Source organism: Artibeus jamaicensis, unplaced genomic scaffold (genome assembly GCF_021234435.1).
Source record: "Artibeus jamaicensis isolate MK-2021 breed Jamaican fruit bat unplaced genomic scaffold, CSHL_Jam_final contig_1832, whole genome shotgun sequence".
NCBI lineage: Eukaryota > Metazoa > Chordata > Mammalia > Chiroptera > Phyllostomidae > Artibeus > Artibeus jamaicensis.
Genome location: NW_026521362.1, coordinates 32048 through 54137, shown reverse-complemented (window position 1 = coordinate 54137; position 22090 = coordinate 32048). Strand labels below are relative to the sequence as shown.

At 39.9% G+C, this 22090-nt stretch overlaps 1 protein-coding gene across 1 annotated transcript in view; it reads left to right on the top strand.

Moving 5' to 3' along the window:
* The window catches only part of UPP2 (uridine phosphorylase 2), a 29569-nt gene extending 7827 nt beyond the window's left edge, over positions 1–21742 (top strand). Inside the window, 7 exon segments of the mRNA XM_037138324.2 lie at positions 2735–2890; positions 5583–5697; positions 8256–8332; positions 8334–8466; positions 11886–11918; positions 11921–12031; positions 21507–21742. Coding sequence (XP_036994219.2) covers positions 2735–2890; positions 5583–5697; positions 8256–8332; positions 8334–8466; positions 11886–11918; positions 11921–12031; positions 21507–21742 — 861 coding nt within the window.
* Positions 21743–22090: the final 348 nt, after the last annotated feature.

Sequence of the window (22090 nt, the reverse complement as noted above, 5' to 3'; positions counted from 1 at the left end):
TATCTATAATGGGCATAACACAGCACACAAGTGAAAGAGCTGGGATTGGAGAGAAGGCTGGGAAGTTCAGTTCAGCTGTGTGCCCAGAAGGAAGGAGAAACAGCTTTGGTGAACAGCTAACCAGACTTTGTCATACTGACTGGAATGAATCAAGCAGTTAAAAAACATGGTGGAGGAGTATTAGATGTTATTACTCAAACTCAACATTGAAATGTGCCTTTTATAAAATTATTAACATATCCTCCAATCTCTCCCTAGAGATTTCAAGTAACATGAAAAAGCATTACCATATAACACCCTGTAATATGCATTTTAAAATTGTTTATGCTCCTTTGTAAATATACAACATACATAAACTGCAATAGCACCAGGTTAAGACAAGGTGGCAAAGGGACGTCTTTTAAGACAGTAGTCAGATGTGAAAGTGGGTTAATTCTGGCAGTATATAGCAAAGTCCTTAACACATTTTTGCAATGCTTCAGACTCTTTCCCAATGTACTTTTAACTTCTTTGATACAGCCAGACAATTGATCATTTTGTTTAGGACATAAATCACAGTAAGGTCAGCATTGCTTGGTGGTCCTCAGCCATATTTTACTTCTTATTAAAGCAGCCAGCTTTAAAACTGTGTCTAGAGGCGATATTTAGTGAGTCTGATTTAAGAGTAAGGCTTCAAACATGAAAAAGCTTCTGTCTATACCTATCATCTTTACGTCACCAGAAACATTCAGAAATTCCTGTTGATTACAGCAATATCTAGGGTTCAAAGAATTCAAACTGTTAGCTATTCTAACATCTGTTTTTGTTTCATGGTCAATATAAATAGTTGTAATTTACATTCACTGGCACCACACAATGAGATTATTTCAAACTACTGTAGTCTGTAAAAAATCAAACAAAAGCAAAACCCTCTTTGTACTTAGATCTTGAGCTAAGTCTTAATTATCTATACTGGTAGAGAGAAAAATTTCATAAGTAATCAATAATAATTTAAAAATTCACTTTAGACCATGGTCTTACTCTCGCTGCTACCCAGCCTGTATGGCTAACTTCCAATGTAGTTCATGACCAACTTTAAGCCCCGTCAGGGGAACTCTTCAGAAGCCACAGAAAAGACAATAATGGGGGTAGAAGAGAAGCAGAGGGGCTGGATAAAAGGATAATTACATCTCATAATAGAAAATGAGTGTGACACAGGAATCATTGCTGAATGGGAGCAGAATGCACCATGTAATCAGACCACCGAATAGTCACAGTGAATCATTTGTGAGTGGGGGTGCTGCTCCACAACCTCAGTGAGCAACTTCCTTAGCCAGATACTCTTTCTGTCGGTGTGGGACCTCGGCCAACAGCCCTTCTGACCCCCTGTCCATTGCTGCCCACATCAGTCAGCCACCAACTGCCTTTTCCTTACTGGATTTGAATAAACTTCATTTCTACCAAATTCTGCAATACAGAAACATTACGCAAGCTCAAAAGCAGCACCAGGAAGTTGCTACATGAGCTGACAAATAGTATGGTAGTTACCATTTGCTGAGTGCTCAGCAGGTGCCTGGATTTGTGCAATGTCCTTTGCCATAGTCAATCCTGTCTTTTATCCTCAAAAAAAAAAAACACATGAAGGGTACTTTGTTTTTCTACTTTGGAGGTGTTGATCTGAGGCATGTAGAAATTGCATGTGTAACACTAGCAAGTTACTTAACCACTGATGGGGTTGTGGTGCAAAGCCAGATTTATCTCAAAGGGCAGGCCCTTAACCCCTGTGTTGCCTTATGTCTGACTGAGCTTCCTCAGACCCTGCACCTCACCGTTTAGTTTAGGTTCCCCGATGGCTTTGCGCCCCACACCTTTCTGTGGGCTGTGCCTCCTCACGTCTCTGACATCTGCTGCTGCTCATCCTTCCCCACCGCCTACCCGGGTACTCACCAGGCTGGCTGCTCATCCACACTGCTGTCAGCCATTGGGATCCTCTCTGACACCCACCTCCCCCAGCCCCGGGGCTGATGTACCCTGATGGGCTCTTGCACAAGAAACTCCCAGACAATTCTATGAACATAGTTCATTAGATTTTACACTCTTGATTGAAATATCTATTATAATTTCAGAGATGTTAAATTGTAAACAAAACAAAAACAAAACAAAAATTTTGGAGTTGATGAAATACTGTCATGAGATTTTGAGTCCACCATAAGGCTTGCTCCATGAGAATTTCTTCTGAATGAGAGGTTGGGAAAGTTTTGATTAACTTTCTAAAGTTTTAACATAGCACATTTTACAATAACAACTTGTGATTGGGGATGTAGAATGACAAAACGTATGTAAGCCTCTTAGTTCTCCTTTTGTTCTCATATTACTTACATTTCACGTGCTCGGTATTTACATACCAAGCATGTAGTCTGTTAATGCCCAGCGATGAGCTGCTGATATCAGCTAAGAGCTGGTTGCTGTTCACTGTAACTAAACCCCAGCAAACACCGACTGGACCAAAAGTAATACTCACCTTGATTTTGTGATGATCTTTTTCTTTACTAATGAAGTAATCAAACTTTTTTGTCTGGCTGCCTTCTTTACAGGTTAATGATGCAAATTAGTGAACTTATGAGCATAACCCATAACATCTACACATACTCTTAAGTAAATTAATGAAAGATAAAACGAAAACATTGATGTTGAAAGCTGACCTTGGTTTTTGTCGCAGTCATTAAAGCAAGTAATTGTTTATTTTTATTCACAGTTTGTCTGTGTGGGCGGGAACCCCAACAGAATGAAAGCGTTTGCACTGTTTATGGGTAAGGAGCTCAGACTGGAGGAAAGTGGGGAAGATGTAAGAGACATCTGTGCTGGGATGGACAGATACGGTACGTACAAAACTGGCCCGTGTTGGCCGTCAGTGTAAGTACGCCCCGACTGTGCTCTGGGAGTCATCACAAACTTGCAGAAAGAGAGGGAACTTCTGAGGACAGGAGTTCTTTTCCCCTCTTGCTTTGCCTTCTCACACAATTAAATTAAGTCTCCAGGTGTGACACTCATTGTAGGAAAAAGTCCCAGGGGCAGAACATAGCATTTGGTATCCCTTTACTTCATTAATTACCACTTAGCTACTCAACTTAGGAGAAAAAAACCCTCAAAGCATACTTCCTTTCTTTAGTTTGTAACTGATTAAGCCACCAGTAATTTTCTCCCCTCCACCTCTTTTCCAGCTTTGGGAATGTTGAACTTTAAGTATACAGGGGCCAATTTTTAAGACTGCCAAAGGCTGCCGTTTAACACTACAATAAGCTCACTGAAAAGCTGGAAATGCATTTTCCACAGAGCTCCTGTGAACTGCTCTCCTGTGTTTAGAATATGTTAACAGCTATGGACATACGTAGTGCCCTAAGACAAAATGAAAATGGAATAATTTGTAATTTTAGGGAATACACAGACCACTTCCCTCTTGGACTCAGGGACATATACACAGAGGAAAGTGGGTATGTGTGTGCACTGAGCTTGCCTTTCCAAGTTTGTCCCTGCTACAGGGCTATATTCTAAAATGATAGCTCTTACCTACCACATATCTGGACACTGCAGTCCTCACAGAGCACAGAGCCAGTCGTACTAGGGAATGAGGAAGAATCTTCTGCAGAGGTGTGACTGTTCTAAGGAGCTGAATTATATGTGGCTACTGCACCCAGAGAAGAGCCACTAGTTGTCAATACTCTAATTACCTGATGAGAGGAGGATAGCAATCATGGATGGAAGGCTAAAGCACAGAAGAGAAAATTATGCAACATCAATTGGGCAGCTAAGTAGACCTCTGGTCTGTGTCAAGAATGCCTGAAACTTGCTTTGGGCTCAAACTGGAGAATCCATTCATTTATTCATGTGTTCATAGAATATCTACATTGAAAGGAAACTGAGTATTGTTTGAGGCAGGTAAATTTTGTCTCACTAACTTTTGTTTCACACGTAGACTACACCTGTCATTTTTTTCCTGTGCAAAAATGGGTAAGGACACAAAAGTAAGGTTTATAAAAATGTGAAATTATCATAAACAAGCAGTGAAACTTAACAGTAAGATACGAAAAACAGCAGTAAATGGATTTTGCTGTCCTGGTAAGTAAAAAGAGCTGAAATAAGTATGATGCCCAGAAGTCAGCCAATTAGAAATGGGCCTCACTAGGCAGACAGAGGATTTCCAATTTGTGTCCCTTATTTGAAAATTCTTCCTCTCCAGCAGTTGAGGGGTGTGTGTGTGTGTGTGTGTGTGTGCGCGCACACACATGCACACACATGCACATGAGAGAAAGAATGCTAGCAGAAACATACAAGCCCATTTGTCATTTTATTACCATGTCTTATAATAGGTGATAATTATAGATCTATCAAATATCTGTCTTAGAAATAACCTAAAGATCAAATAATGGTTTGTTCTCTTAATTTACATTTGAGCAAATGAGATTTAGAGAGTTTACTCATTAGTGGCAGAGTCAGTGTCAAAGTCCAAACTTGTTAATATTGGACACACAAGGAGATTCAGGTTTGATTTGTGTCTCCGGGAGACTTACAAAGCATTTGGAAGTCAGGACACATTAAACAGAAACCAAAAATGGGAACCCTGGAGGTTCAAACTTTTTATAGTTTAATATTCTTGAAGGTGAGAGGGAGGGAACCCAGGACAGAACATCATGGTCATGGCTGCAATGGTTTTCCAGATGGGCTAATGAGAGAATTGGTGGCCGACATCACCTAATCACCAAGATGCCCCTGGTGATTTTCTGCATGCAAACTTTGTGCCCAAGAGTAGAAATGAAGAACACATTTGACTCTCCAATGTTATTATGTTAGGAATGAAATTAGCCACTTATTCTGAACTAAGCTCCAGCTACTGCAAAGTCCAGCATGGAGATCTTTCTGGAGAGTTCTTAGAACATATGACCAAGAATTGCTAAACTCTTAACTCATGTTGACCCCTCTTCTGGTGACACTGATTCTGCTGTTCCAAATGCTGAGGAAAACCAGGATTACAGCAACCTAACCTCGCCTGCACATTCACCATCCGCTCTGAACTGTTGCATGTGGATATAACCCACATCTCCACTCTCACATCTTTCAGAGCTCCCAGAATTTGCAGCACATGAACAGGGGCACATGATAGCAACGGCATGGGTTTACTATTTCCTTTCGTATGGTGGGAAGAACTGATTTACATGGCGGCAAAATTTTTATTTCCTCTAAATCAAGTCAATCTTGGAAAAAAGCTCTACTTCCAAGGCTCACTGTCAAGAGCCCAGGGCAGATGAAAAGTAGCTGTGGCCCGAGAGCCCAGTGCACTGTGCCATCACCCGTTTCTGTGTTTGATGGTGAGGGCTGAGCTCAGTTCAACTGTCAGGGAGATGCCTCGCTCTGATCCTCACAGATGGACACATCTATCAGCATGTCACGTAGGTGTCAGCTAGAGCTGACTTACGGTTTCCTCAGCTTTGACAAAATCATAATGATTATGTAAATGTATCTGAGGGCTGTTAACTTGTAATGAAGGAAGGAACTATGTCCTGTGCATGTGTCAGTTTGTGTAATGACTTTCTCTTTTCTCTCGACAGCATGGTATGGGGATTCCCTCCATGTCTATCATGCTTTATAAACTTATCAAATTACTGTACAACTCCCAGTGCTATGATATTATCATCATCAGAATTGGTACATCAGGGAGAATAGGTGAGATGCTTGATTTCTACTGGTAAATCCCAGTCATTGCCCCATACAAAGTAGCTGCCAAAATACACCAACATACTCAGAGCCCAGCAGAAAACCTGGTGGTCTAAAAAGTGTGAGGAGGCTAGGCCTGAAGACATTGAAAGAAATTGAAATTTAAAGAAATTAAAAAATATATTACCTTTTTTATCTGCCTTCCTTTTCTCCATGAAAATCTGGAGTGAAAGATCCTACTGCCTATTACCCAGGTAAACTTAGGTGTTCCTAAGAGAAAGAGTAAAAGAATTTTTAGGAAATATATTTTGATCATAAGAGTAAGTTTTGAGGATTACATTAAATTTTGAGATGTAAGAATTTATAAATGACAGAAATAAGTGTTTTCAATCACTAATAATTGCCTTGTTTGTCAGCTAATTAAGCAGACCTCAAGGCTTTTAGGAAAATATTGCTTTAAGCTCATGTTGAAGACTACATCTCTTTCCTTGGTTGTGTCTCTTCCTCATCAACACAGCAGAACAGACCAAGCTGGACCTTTAGGGAAGGGCCAACTGATGCTTCCCAAGGTTTTCCCAGAACTTCCTTTCTCCCTGATTCCTGGCTGGTCAGGGGCCTTGCTTATATTTTCACATTGAGCTGGGGTCAAGTTATAAAGAAGCCTTTTTTTCCCATCTTTTCTTCAGGAGCAGACCTTGTGAGGGAGTGATTGTACTCTGTCTCCAAATGCAAAAACAGACAGAGCATTGTAACTGGAAGAGATTGGTTGACAGAGTGACAGGACTGAATGGTAACTATATAAAGGGCTGAGATTTGTGTCTTGGAACTATACATTTTTTGACCTGGAACGGACCTTCAGAAATCCTCAAAGTAAGATGCTAGAGAAGTGACTTGTCCCGTATCACAGAGCTACATGATTCACTAGAAATGAACATGATTGAAAAGAATAGGCTCTTTTCAAAGCTGTGGTACAGTAATAAAGTTGACCCAAGGCTCTCACAGATGAGATGAAAAAAAAAGACATCTGTGGATGTCCATCCAGAAAGAGAATGTTAGCAATCATTGTTAGATTTGGCATCCTTCTGGATACCCTCCTTTGGGCCTCAGAAAGATTGTAACTAATGCGTCTAAATATTGGGAAGACATCATTTTGATGCCCACATTTTCAGCTTTCTTCTCAATCATTTTCCTATTCTTAGGACATAATGAATAATTCAAAGAGCCACTTGTTTGACTTATTTAAAAAGTATCTGACCCACCAAAGCTCTATCATCAGAGCCCACCTTGGGTCACTAGGTGGATCCCCTAAATTAATCCCACATTGATCAATTTTGGAATTTATAACAACTCAGACTGATATGATTATGCTCTGTAAAAGGCCCAATAGTAAATATTTAAGGATTTGTGGGTCATATGGTTTCTATTGCAACTTCTCAGCTCTGCAGTATGGAATCAACCATAGGTATGTAATGAGTGCATGTGGCTGTGATCCAATAAAACTTTACTTACAAAGACAGTCTGAAGTTAGCCCATTGATTGTAGTTTGCAGATGTCTGCCCTATGGCACTTCTATGGAAGCATTCACTTGTTCAACAAATTCTTATTGAGTATCTGTAATGTAATGGGCATAATGCTAGACCTGAGGAGACAACAGTGAAAATGCTCCTGTATTTGTAGAGCTTATGTTTGTTTAATCAGAGCAATAGGCAAACACATGAGTAATTGTACAAAATAAGATGAATGTTAGAATAGTATAGGGCACTATCATTATATGTTCCCTTGTTTTGGCTCTAAACAGAAATCAGAATGGGTCAAACACTCAGTCAAAACCTGGGCCCGGGGAAATTTGATGTAACCTAACTGTGTTGTCTTCTTATTTTTTTCCTCTTCCATGGATTCAGACCTTTTGAAGGAAGTGACTTATGCCTACTCCTGAAGAATGAGTTGGTGTTAATCTGATGAGAAGTTGTGGGGGAGGACAAAAGTGCATTCCAGGCAGGAAGAATAACCTTGGCAGAAGATGGTTTCTCAAGTCCCTGTGACTTGACTTCCTAAGTCCCATGAGCAAGCCAGACTGTAGCACTGGAAATTCAGCCAAGTGGCCTAATTTACACTGGAGAGGGGAGGAGGGATGGATATGATAAGAATCAGGAGGAAGGGAGGGTAGAGATGCAGAGAAATTACAGTGATCAAGGAGTTGCAGAGAAGATTAGCTATCAAGTAGTCACATCACTTTGCGCTTTGCGAAAGCTACTTGCTGGCAGGCTCATTTAGTTTATTCCTGACCTAGTTTATTCAAATTTGAGCCGGAAGGCCAATACTAATTTGCATGTCCAAGAGTCATGTTTTTCTTAGAATCTAAACCCCATCACATTGTCAATGTGAATCTGGAAAGACAGCAAATGTAAATGCCTGTTCTGAATGTTGTTATTTAATTGCACTTGGAAAAAATAATTTAAAGGATGAAAAGAAGGAGAATCATTAGCAACTAGCATTAATTAATCTTTGGCAGAATAGATTACATACAACATGTCAAAAGTAACCACTTATTTATTTCCACCTTATAGAAGTTGCACCAGGATCTATCGTAATAACAGATACAGCTGCGGACTCCTTCTTTAAGCCCAGATTTGAACAGGTAATCTTTGGGCAACATTGTCACCTAAAATACTGAACTTGACAAGGAACTGGCTGAGGAACTACTCAACTGCAGCAAAGAAATTCCCAACTTCCCAGCTCTCATTGGATATACAATGTGTACCTATGATTTTTATGAAGGTAAGAAGAATGTATAACTTGTGAAAGCAACTCTTTGTTATTCAAGCCCATAATTTATATTAAAAACTTCACTTTAGAAAATTAATCATTGGAAATTAAAAAGGAACTGAAACAACCTTGCTAACTTCCAAAAGCAGAGGAACATAGGACATAATAAGCAGCAGAGAAACACCTATAGTGAATATATATGGAGAGGGGGGTTCGATCCTCCAAGAACAATTGAACATTAACATGCAGTTAATGATGTTAGCAAAATCTTATTTCTGGTTATGACTTTAGTTTCAACTGATGACTTGGAGAAGGTGAATAGGCTGATTCTATGTTTCTGCCATTTTGAGGTACAATTCTGTACCTCAGTAGGGATCTGGTACTCTGAAAAGGTGGGATCCAGAAAATGGGGAGAAATATTTAGGGGAGGAATTCCAAAGGGATGGATGATGTCAGAGTGGTCCTTTTCATCTCAGCAATTATTGAAGTGTTCTCAAATCAAGTCGAGGGACAACTGAAGATGACTCTTCAGTACATTTTGTTACAAAAAGTGAGGGGCCAGGAGAAAGAAAGTGTCAAGGGCAGGCCCTGCTCATTCCAGAAAAAAAATATTCTAACCAGGGTTGGTACCATTCCTTGGAGGGCATTCTAGAAGTATTGTAACATGGTTGTGTTGTAGTTTGGAGGGCGTTCTAGCAGTATTGTAACATGGTTGTGTTGTAGTATGTTCATCAAACTACATATTTTCATTTTAAATCAGTTTTTTCCTTTGGATCAAACTTAGGCTAGTATATTAAAAATTTTTTGTGAATCTTTACGGCAAACTTTATTTTTCTTTTTAAAATTACATTTTATTAATTATGCCATTACAGTGTCCCAATTTTCCTTTCTTTGCCCTCCTCCACCCAGCATTCCCTTAACTCCCTTAGGCAATCCTCACCCCATTGGCCATGTTCATGGGTCATGCATATAATTTCATTGGGTACTCCATTTCCTACACTATATTTTACATTTTCATGGCTATTCTGTAACTACCTATTTGTACTTCTTCTTTTCACTTTTTTCCAATTCCTGCCACCTCCTTCCCCTCTGATAACCACCACAATGTTTTCTACATCTTCAATTCTGTTTCTGTTCTGCTTGTTTATTTTGTTTTTTAGATGTAATTGTTGATAGATATGTATTCATTGCCATTTTACGGTTCATATTTTTAATTTTCTTTTTCTTCTTAAAGAAGACCCTTTAACCCTTTATATAATGCTGGTTTGGTGGTAATATGCAACTTTAGTTTTTCTTATTTGGGAAGTTCTTCATCTGTCCTTTGATTCTAAATGATACCTTTGCTGGGTAGAATATTCTTGGTTGTAGGTCCTTGCTTTTCATAACTTTGAATATTTCTTGCCAATCCCTTTTATCCTGCAAAGTTTCTTTTGAGAAATCGGCTGACAGCCATATGGGGGCTCCCTTGTACGTAACTGACTGCTTTTCTCTTCTGCTTTTAAGATTATTTTTTTGTCTTTAACTTTGGCGTTTTAATTATGCTGTGTTTTGGGGTGGGCCTCTTTGGGTTCAACTTTTTTGGGACCCTCTATACTTCCTGGACTTGTATAGCTATTTCATTCACCAAGTTAGGGAAGTTTTCTTTCATTATTTTTTCAAATACATTTCCAATTTGTTGTTCTCTCTTCTCTTTCTAGCATCCCCATGATGCGAGTGTTGGTATGCTTGAAGTTGTCACAGAGGCTCCTTATATTATCCTCATTTTTTGTATACTTTTTTCTTCTTCCTGTTCTGATTAGTTGCTTTTTGCTACCTTATATTCCAAATTGCTGGTTTGATTTTCATCTTCATCCACTTTATTATTAATTCTTCATAAATTTATTCTTCATCCCAGTTAGCATATCCTTCCTTTCTAACTGGATCTTTTTAAGTTTTAAGTTATGTATGGAGATAGGCTATAATATCTATAAATGTTACTTCAGGTTAGTAACATTTTATTTTATAACATATGTATTATAAAATGGGGAGCATGTTGGATCTGATAAGGTTGAATCCCTCTGTCATAAGCCTCTAGCCCCTTTGTTGAAAGGGTCATGGATGGGTTTTAGCCAGAGTTTGAACATGACAGCGTGTTGGAGTCAGTGTTTCCTTTGGCCTTCACAGAATTTTTAAAATGTAAATTTTTTTCCCACATTATAATTTCTTGAAATTTCACATGAAAATCCATAGCTTTGGCTTCTCGAAATAACTTGAAAAAATATAAAATGATGCACGACAACCTGGCCAGTCCCAGCCCACATCCAGGGCTACATTCAATGAAGGCAAGGTGAGGCTGCTCCTGGACCATGCAGACCTCATTGACAATACCTGCTTGGCTTCTGGGACACCTGAGTTTGAACTGGCTCAAATAACACTATGTTAGAGGTATTGGCAGGCATCCCTAAGGAGGAAGGAACAAGGAGAAGCATACAGCTAGGATGGGAGTAAACTAAAAGGTAAAAAAAAAAAAAAAGAGGAAAGGAAGCAAATAATGGTTGGTGACAGAGTGCTATTGGTTTCCCTGCTTCAATTCAGGGCATCCTTGGGAGTGGGGCACAGATGTATATTTCCAGTGGCTGCAGGATGGATGAGGAATTAGAGCATCAGACTTTTTTTCTACCTCCTTCCAGCCCCACTGGCTGACACAGGTGAAATTAAGTGGGCAATGAACACCAGAAGCAGCCTAGAAGGGAAAGGGTAATTACAATAGGTTGACAGACAGCCTGAGAACTGTGTGACAGATAAGAAGGTAGACAAATGGGATATCTGTTTTTGGCCACCATCGTTATGAAGGGCAGATGGACAATTGCAATGTCCAAACCACTGTCCTTACTTTCAAGTAGCTCAGAGTATGGTGAGGTTTGAGGTCTCTTCTCCCAGCACCTGACCCTGGGCCATCCCTCAGTCACATGAGCAACCTGAGGTTTTCCTCAAAGGGCAAGTCTCTCAGTGACTCTCAGGTTCAAAGTTTTCTATTTGAAAGTAACAAGTAATTTCTGGGGTGATAATTTGGCCCTGTGTGAATATTCTGTAACTCAACTGTCTTTTATGCAATGATTCTATCACACATTGAAAAATGATGATTTTTCTAATTCCATTATTCCTGGGCACAGTGCTGGCTGCTGTGGCCACTCAATGGTTACTTGCCCCATACCTGGGGCACTCAGTACCATGAAGACTATTCTTTACATATGAGACTCTGGAGTCAGGCACAGCCTTACTCCGGGCCCAATGATAGGAAGACTCAGATAGCAGGGTTTATCCTACCTGAGGTGCAGGTGTGAGAGTTCTAGTCAGCTGCAGAGCACTCCAACAGACAGCCAGCCTCTTAGAGATGCCACTGCCACTGTGGAAGTGTATCAGATTGCTAAATGTTCTCCATTCTCTTTCAGGCCAGGGTTGACTGGATGGAGTACTGTGCAGCTTTCCAGAAAAGTAAAGGTAGATTACTTGAAGAGAGCATATAAATCCGGTGTCAGGAATATCGAGATGGAATCTACAGTGTTTGCAGCTATGTGCAGGCTTTGTGGTCTAAAAGGTAAATCCTTTATGAATGCCTAGGGTGACAGGCTCTTCTTTCACAAAGTTACTCTCACTCTACAGGAGAAGAAAAAGAAATCCAGCTATGTATTATCTTGGGTTGGAGGCATGTCTTACAATTGTTTATACTACAGATTATCTCACAATGTCTTGTGAGTGGGCAGGACATTATTACCATCACGCAGATGAGGAAACCAAGTCTCAAGGGTCAAAAGCAAGTTGCCCAAGGTCACTAGCTAGTGCACTATGCAACCAGAACTTGATAGAAAGTTCTGTTTTCTTCATCTTGGTAGTGACTGCTATTTTATATTACAGTTGAATTTATCTAGATATGAAACAAACAGAATACTTTAAAAGTACTCCACCAAAGGACAAAGCATCAGTGGACTAGTAGTATGTTTTTAAAAGTTAAGTTATATGCATTTTTGCTTTTCTCAACTTTTTATTTTGAAATATTTCAGTAATACAGAAAAACTGAAATACAAATATAATAAATACCTATCTGCCCTTTACCAAGATTCAAAAATTTTAATAGTTTTACACATTTGTGCATGTCCTTGAAATATATATACAGTATACATATATATGTGTGTGTGCAGATATATGTGTGTGTGTATAAAAGCAGCCTTATTTGCTTTTCTTCCTGAACTGTCTATAAATGAATAAAAAGCATCATGTCACTTAATTCTTATTCCCAGGCATCATTTCCTAAGACTATAAATATTCTCCCAATGATCACAATGCCATTATTAAACTGAAAAAAAAAACTTTAAAAAAATAAAATAACTTTCATAACATCATTTATCCATTCCACATTTAAATTTTCCTAAAAGTGTCTTTTGTACATTATTTTCTTATACAATATCAAATTAACTTTCTACAGTATATTACTTGATTATTGCATCTCTGTAATTTTTACATCTAGAATGTTCTACTTACTTTTTTTCTCCATACAGTGGATTTTTTTGAATAGTCAAGGCTGTTATCTTGGAGAAGGGCCTATGTTCTAGACTAGATCTGTCTGTGTGTTTCATCATGGGTTCCACTTGCTCATTTTTGCTGCACATTTCCTATAAAGTGTAAGAGAGGTCTGATCAGATATAGCTGTATGGCAGGAACAGTTCAGAGGCATGTAAACATTCCACTGCACTTCATCAAGGAGATGTAACGTGAGGATGTCCCACTGGTTCAAGTGGTAATGGCCATCTCCTTCCATGTAAAAGCTAAAGTTTTCTCTTTATGAGTAGCAAATAATCTCTGGGGTGATAGATAATTTGGCACTGTGGGACTATCCTGTAACCCAACCACCTTTCACCCAATGATTTTAGCATAGGCTGCAAAATGATGGCTTTCTCATTGCATCATTCCTCCTACATTTATTACCTGGCATTCTTCAAGAAGAGCTTTTCTTCCTTACACACCTTTCTGCTTCTCTCTACCTCTCTTTTTCTTCTCAGTTGGGGAAAGTCATTTTTGTATTGTGGATTTTGTTCAAATCAATGTGTTATTATTTTTCTGTCATTATTTTTTTTGTGATACTCAACTTATCCCAAATTTGGCCAGGAGGAGCCCCCTCAATTGCACCCTTTTTTTGTCCTTTTGAAATAAACGTATTAGCTCTTGAAAATGTTCTCACTCTCAGGCACAACAGTATTCTGAGGCACAAGCTGCACTTTCCTTGCCTCAAATCTGGAATCAACGTTTCTCTGGGAAGCTCTTGTTCCTTTCAGTGGAGAATGGTATTAAGAAACCAAATATGGGTGCAGCTTGCATTTTTTTTGGTGAAATTATTTCAAAAGTAACACCAACCTTTTGACCAGCATCAATAAAACTACTGATGTAAAAGAATTTTCATGGGTGCTAGTCTGCATAACTATTCTTTCTGACTTTAAATTATTTTCATAGTCATCTTCTAGACTTAACTTTTTAAATTTTATTAATGAAAAGGGATACAGCTGCAAAGTGAATAAAATCTTTATTTCATTGACTTTGAAAGCCTCAGATCTAAAGCATAACACCATCTACAATAATAGTTTTAAGTGGGATGCAGTACCCCAATACTAATAATGATGTCCAAGAAAATGTTGGAGCAACTTTTTCAGAATTTACAGCTTCAAATTTCACACATCAATGATCCTTTTTTTTTCAGAAAAAAATCCATAAAATATGTTATTGACTCAAATGTGTTTTACAGTGTATCTACTGAGTGCATGGCATAATAATAAGGCTAGTTTTTAAATCAGACTTTGGTTCATAAGTTCATCTCAATCATTTTCTTCTCAAACAAAGAAAGACTTTCTTCTGAGCATCAACAAGTGGCTTAAGTACCCAAGCGCTAGGGATACCGCAGTGGACACTACAGATGAAATCTCTGCCCTTATCGAATCTATGGAAGGAGACGAACAACAAGGGCTAATGCCTAGTAACATAATGATATGTTAGATGCTGAAGAGAGCTGTGACTAAAATAAGACAGGGAAAGGAGCAGGGATAACCTAGGTACGGAGGGAAAAAACATAATATGAAGCAGCATGGTCAGGGAAGGATGCATGGAGAAGGTGCGGTTTCAGAAAATGCCATGTGGACATAGGGGAAAGAGCAGTCTGGGAACTGCAAATCTAAGGCCACCAGGCAGGAGCATACAGGGTGTGTTGGTGGAACTAGAAGTCCCGAGTGCCAGGAGGGGAGTGACAGCAGTGGAGGGTGGTAAGAGATGGGAGTGCAGGTGTTGTGGTCACGTGAGAAGCATGACTTTCACTCTGGGCAAAACGGGAAGTCATTGGAGAGCTTTGAATAGAGAAGGACCAGATATGACTTGGGGTTTAAAAGGGCTGTGTTGCTTGATGAGTTGGAAGAGCCTACTGGGGCCAAAGGTAGAGGCAGGGAGAGGAAGAAGAGGGCAAATACATCAGTGTAGGGAGAGGTGGTAGACCAGGGTAAGCACAGTGAAGATGGTGAACAGCCTCATTCTAGGCACATTTTGAAGGCATATCTAGGAAGATTTAATGACAATGTGATTGAGAGAGAGAGGAGTTAAGAATGATATACAGGTTTTTGGCCCAAGCAACTGGAAGGATAGAGCTATAACTAGGAGAGAGGAAATGAGGTGAGGTTCTGGGGCTGAGCAAGCAGGTGGAATTATGAATCTGGAGTTTAGGCAAGAAGTAAAATTATAAGTGGACAGTGTATAGATGACAATTAAAGCCAAGCAACAGATGAGATGATGGAGCAAGTGAGGATAGAATCAGATGAAGAAAGGTCCTTGGTTAGAAGTTAAAAGCTAAGGGAGGTGAGGAAGATCCAGCAAAGGAGACTGAAGATGGGAGTCTGGTGCCACTAGCAGAACACTTGGAGAGTCTTGTGTCCTTATACCCAGAAAAGAAACCTTCAAAAAGCAGTGAAGAATTATAGCATGATAATGCTTCATTTGATCACAACTGGAATTTTAATTTCAATCAATTTGAATACACAAAACTACAAGCAGAATATATGTGGTAATTTTCCTAAAAATACATTTTAGAAAGAAGTTATAGTTCAGAAGAGATTAATTATAGAACCACTATCCTTAACTACTTCCATGTCTCAGAGTTGCATGTACAAGCAAATCTTTGTACTGCATGAGGGAAGGATGCAAATGCATCCTTGTCCTCTTTAGAAGGTCATCATTAACACCCCCTTTCAGAGAAACAATAGCATCTGATTTTCTCTCCACAGTTAGTGAAAGTGAGAACACCAGCTGAGGGCCCCTTGACCTCGCCTAAGAGCGGTCCAATCAGCACACGGCCCGCAGAAACCCCTGGATTCAGACATTTCTGTTGCAGGAAATGCTCTTCACATTTCTTTATTATAAAAACAAGTGGTTCCTTGAATCCCAGCTCCACCTAATATGCAAATAGAGCAGAATTATAGTAACCAGTTTAAACATAAAATGCCTAGTATTAACATGTTATCCTGATATATGAATAAGTTTGGTGATGACCATTAGTTCCTTCTTAAGAGGCTCTGATTGGCAGCCAGAGAGAATCCTGGACTTGTGAACCCTGGACCCAAGTTTCTCTCTTTAAGGATGTTGCCAAAACTTCAGAGAAATAATTCTGCTTAAGGACTTTTCTGTCCTTGATGCAAATCCTCATGACCTTGCTCTCTCTGCCACCTACCATCACCCTCCTGCATTCCTTCCTTCCTAGCGTGCTCTATTCTGGCTACCTGCTGCATTTTCTTCTTTCTGCTGCTGTTAGTAGCTGATTTCAATCTGCCAGGAGTTCTCTTTGAGGCCACTGCTGCAGCCTTGTCACTGGGCAGACCCTATGGGCTGCCAACATTCTCACTAAAGGTTGCATCTGTAGCTCTCTAATTGTGTAGTTCTCTAGAGCATTTCTGTCTGAATTTCTTTGTTGTGAATACTCCACTGTTTTGAAACCTGAATTCCTGGTACATTGCACCCTGGAAGGTCAACCACCAAGAACACAGACAAAAGCCCCATCCATGTATATGCTGCTACCACATTCCCATCTTTCATTGCTTTATAACATCCTTCCTGCACAGTAGTGAGCCTTGGGAAAGCTATGTGGAAGCTAGCAATGCTTGCTTAAGGGAAGGGCTGAGAGAAACTTCACAAGCAGCTGTTTTAACATAGAGGAAGCTAGGGAGGATACACCAATAGTGGGCAACACAGGTGGCCTCTCAGACTTGTTCAATATCCTCATTCATCCCATTCCCATTTTTAGTAATGACCCAATAGACCCTGTCTCTCCAGGCAGCTTTCTCTAATGGCCTTTCTGTCCCTTTAATACTACCAGATGACTGAATCCAATCTGACTTCAAACTAAGGTGATGATGGCTAATGGGTTATTTAAGCAAAGGTCTTCTAGAGACCCTTCTTCTAATTCAGAGGAGTCACTCACTGAGTTTGGACCAGTGCAGAAATAGGCCTTTCTCTGTCCACCTGAGACAAGGAGGTCTTGGGTCCACATGGATTATCACTTCTTATCTGTGTGATTAATAAGGGATCCCACCATAACGCTCACTTTGTCAAGCCTTGAAATGCTTCCTGAACTAAACCTATTCACATTCGTTCTACTCACTCACTCATTCTACTTCATTTTTCTGCATATAAACTATATTTTTAGGTTCTTTATATATTAATTTACATATTACTTTACATATATTCATGCTGAAAGGTACAAGTATGCATTTAATATCTCTCTTCATTACAATATGAACGCCATGAGAACAGGGTGTTGTTTGCCACTTTCTTGCTAACATCCCCAGCACTTAGAATAACATCTGCCATGTAGGCATTTGGTACATACTTATATTTGCCAAATGAATGAATGAACAATGCAAAGAGTGACTATTCAACCTTTATTTACCATGGAAAATAGCTATAAGAAATGCAACTGGTTCCTTCATTCCCCAACTTCGTCAGTGGCTTGAAATTGTCTAAAGGATTTTGGAGTACTTTTTAACCGTCCCAATAGGAAGAGACAACACATTAAATTTAAGCCTCCCATTTCCGTAAAGTTCATGTGATATTTCTGCTTTCTCAGTAGCCCCAAAATTTCTTGATATTTCATAGGTAGACAAACTGTTTGAAATGGGGCCATAGGCACCAAAAAGTCACTGTTGTTATCCTGATCTTATCACCCTAAAAAAGAATAGTGGGAATCCAATGTTCCTTTAACGAAGATTTGGGAAAGGAGATAGTGGCATTCACAAAATTATTCTATATAGAAAGGCAGAGGCTTCAGAATACTGTAAACCCACTGTACTGTGCTGCATAAATGCATTCATCTATGACTTTATAATACGCATATGCCTGTCCCTCTCTTAGAGCAATGCTACTTTACTTGAACCCCTAACATTCTGATTAAAGGTGATAATCCTTTTGCCCTGTGAACTTGTGATAAGTATGTTCAGTTCATATCCATTTTTAAAGTGCAGTGCTACCTTTTGACATACACCTGCTTGAATGGCAATATATGAAACCTAATATTTATCTAAGATTAGGTTCTGCTGAAATCCTTTTTGTCTTTGGTGTTTGCAGTACTCACCATGGTTTTTCTTTAGGGTAAAGGAAGAATTCAGTGTTGTTTCTTTTGACAGATACTGGTATCTTGGGGGATATATTTAGTCTTCATAATATTACTTTATTACAGTTCAATGAAAGGGAGCAGAATCTTGACCTTAATTCCATTTTATGTTCTTCTGCTGGTCCCAGCAATGAAGGACATTGGGCTTTAGGAACTGCGTGGTGATCACTGATAAAGTAAAAAAGATATTACAGCAAGGATTAAAGGTTATATTCTGTGTGGAGCTGTAACATTCCTTAACTGTGTGGTGGAAGAAAGTCAGAGTTTTGAAATATTATTACATGAGGGTGATATTTCTGCTGTCTTCAAAAGTGACCGGCTACAGCTCTCTTCACCCTCACAGGAGAACAAACAGTGGCTCAGAGAGGCTCCCACAGGGTTTCACAGCTAAAAAGTAGTGGAGCTGGGATTTGAACCCAGCTCTGATTTGAGGCCCCTTTGCATTATGCTCTGCTGCCCTTCCCCAGCAGCCTTCCGTGGGCACACAACTTTCGTAGTCTCTCTTCAGAACGACCACCACCACCACAACAAACAGCAGATTCACTGCCCTCTCTCTCCTCTCCCCGCTGATCTTGCCTGTCAGGGATAGAGCCCAGGACTCTGAGTGATCATCAAGTTCTGGTTCTGAGGGAGGTAGCCAGTGGAACACATTTTGAAAGACACCAATCTAGAAGAACAAGTTGTTTCTATGCCGCTTAGTTTTGATCAGCCCCTTTGCATATGAATTTTCTCCACGTAGGTACTGATTCACAGCCAACAGCCCGAGACTGATGATGTCTCAGGGGAGACAGAGGCAGCACAGAGGCTCTGGGTTGTTGAGAGTGCTGTGCTTTATACACCAGGAATACAGGGGGTAAAGATGGGGTCTGCTTATCAACTCAAACCTTGAGAGGTGAAGGGGGCCGTGAAAAGGGCCAGGAGAAGTGGAAGAGGAGCTGTTGTAAGAGCCAGGCTGGGAACTCCCAAGCTCCCCTTTACTACTTGGCCGTTTTCTGAGGCCGAGCCCCGTCCAGGTTCTGTTGTCCACAGAGGAATTTGTGCCTGGCCTTGCTGTCTCTGCCTGAGGTTCATGGGAAAACTTTCCTGAAAGTTCATTCTGAATCAGAAAGGCAAGGGTTGGGGGTGGGGAGCGGGGTTAGCAGAGATCCATGGATTGCTAAGGATTCATGGGAGGGGCTACAGAGGCCCTGAACCCCTGAAATTAAAAACACACATTTTTTGTGTATATGCATATGTGTATGTGTATTTTGTGAAAAGAGATTCCAATGACAACTTTCATCAGATTCTTAAGGGGACCCTAATGGTTCCAGAAACCTGAGGCTCATCGAGAGTTCCTGGTGCTCAGAGGCCTTAGGCTCTGGGTTCACAACAATATGTATGCCCAGCACAGTGCCGCCTGACATCAGTTGCAGACAACCTCCTTGGTGACAGCTAGGTCCCTACATGTCCCTCCAACAAGATCCACCTCCCTGCCCAGTCTGAGGATTAGGGTAGCAAGGCTGTCAGGCTTAATTTTGACAAATTGTTTTGGGCAATTAGTTCCTTTTAATTGCTCGTGGAAATAGTAATTGTAGGTGACAAGATTATTATATGCTGCTTGTCCAAGGGGCCTCTAGGGTCAAGAAAACACCACTGAGATTGCTATGACCTGTTCTTTTCCATCTTTGGCATTACCCTTGAAATCTCCAGACGTGATGTTTAGTCAAGTCAGCTCCCACTCTGCAAAACGTACAGAGTGCGGTTTCCTTTCCTTCTTCTTCCAAGGAAAGGATCAGAGAACAACTTTGAACATTTCCCTGCTACTGCCTGCTTATGCTAGGCTTCACAGACTTGCTAACCATTAACTTGAAAAGCGGGGGATGTTTCTAGCCCTTCGTTTGCTTGTTTACCTGTTCAGCCAAGTTGCTTGACAACCAAGTGAGTTTTGAATAAAAAGGGCCCTAGGTGATGAAATAGTTAACTCAGCTCAAGTTGAATATTTTCATTCCTTTTCACTTCACTGAACAGGAGGGTCAGTTTGACCGATAAGTCGGAGCAGGGCTGCCTAATGGTTCAGCATGTGCCAGCTCAAGTGACAGGTAGATGGAAAGTATAGAACTCTTCTTAGCAGTTTAGGAAGCTGGAAATTGGATGGCTATTTACTAGGTGTGCATACTGGGCCATTTGTTTGACCTCCCTAAGTCTTCATTTCATCATCTGTCAAAAGGGGATAAAAATAAGAGCTAGCTCACAGTATAGGACTGTAAGGACTAAATGGTATTACAGATACCTGGCAGATAGTAAGAAGTGATCCAAAAAGAAAAGATAGCATCTAAGTACAATCCATTTCTCCTTCCCAAACCCAGATCTTATAAAGAAGTCTGAAATAGGGGAGAGGTCAAACAAATAAATATTGCACTCCAGTCCAACTTTATCTCCACACCCACACAGCCTGTGGATGTAACCACATATAGTCCCATAAACACTGAAATCCCTTTTTACATGCTGCAGATGAAGGCAGAGATTATTATACCATCAGTTCAAATTAGTTGACACTGATTTCCATGTGTATAATCACATCCCTTGAAATGAAAGATCTTATGCAAAACTGACAGAAAAGAATTTGTAGGAGACCCAGTTTTTCTCTCTGGTTCTTCTTGACAAAACAAACCAGGAATCTGCCAATCATGGTGACTTTTCAAACATGAAAGTTTCAGTTTGTTTTTAGAAAAAAAGTTTGTTCTTTTCCCCTACTTTTGCATCTAGAGGAGGATTTTATTCCCATTCTTTAGAAACTAAATGCTAATAAATTTGCTTCTTCATGGAGTTGGTTCTTATATTTAAGCATTTCATTTAATATTTTTCTTCTCAAATTTCATGAGGGTCAGTACTCAGTTTTAATGGTATTGCCTGAGGTCAGCATTCATATCTTTTATATTTACTTTACTCTTCAGCGAAGGCTGCTGCAGGCAAACTCAAACATTGCATTGGGGAGTAAAATGTCATCTCAAGAATAATGGCTATCTCTCCAGTTCTATCCTCAAGTAAGAAGAGCCTCATCTAACTGGAAATAGGATAGAAAGCTGGAGGTTTATGTGTCCTGAATGGCAAGATCCCTCCTTGTTCTAAACCTAACATAAAGCCTTCTCTTACTCTAGCCAATTGTAGGAGAAAGGAAGAGGGAAAATGCTTAAAATTATTTTCATTAATTAATTAGATGCAGTGTTTGGTGAGTGGCCACAGAAATATGAGTTATATATAAAGGAGGCTAGAGGGTTGCCTGGATTGCTTCTGCATGATGGAAAATGACACACTGTGAGCTAGGGATGTGGAGGTGTTGGGCTAATGTTCCCCCACGAAAGATAAAACCTGTTTTCAGTAATGGTGGTGTTTGCTCTTCTAGCTGTTGTGGTCTGTGTGACACTTCTGGACAGACTAGAATGTGACCAGATCAACTTGCCCCACAAAGTTCTGGTGGAGCACCAGCAACAGCCTCAGCTCCTAATCACCAACTTCATCAAAGAGCGGCTTGGATTCCGTGACCAGACATCATCAGTGGGCAGCCCAAGCCTTCCCTGCAAGTTTATAGTTCAAGTTGCCATGTTGATGTCATATATTATTTATGGCATTTTCAGATAGTTTCCATCCACTTGCTAAAATCATAATAGAGTGGTTTTATAAACCTTCTTTCTCCTAAAAAATCAATTTATCTTAAAAGAATTTCATGCATACATTAAATTAAATTCAAATTTTGTATAAGAAGTCAGGCTAATAATGAAACATTTAAGACTCCTGGCTTGTGACATTTGGAGTTTCATATGCAGCATTAATTAAACCCACACCAAAATAGACCAGCCATTTGCAGACACAGTTACCAGTCACTGTTTCTGCAACCAATCCAGAAATCCATGTTAGAATGTTGTCAGGCACTTCTAGGTTTTAGACAAGTGACAGAAATTGCTCATGCACATTCAAAATATTTACCGA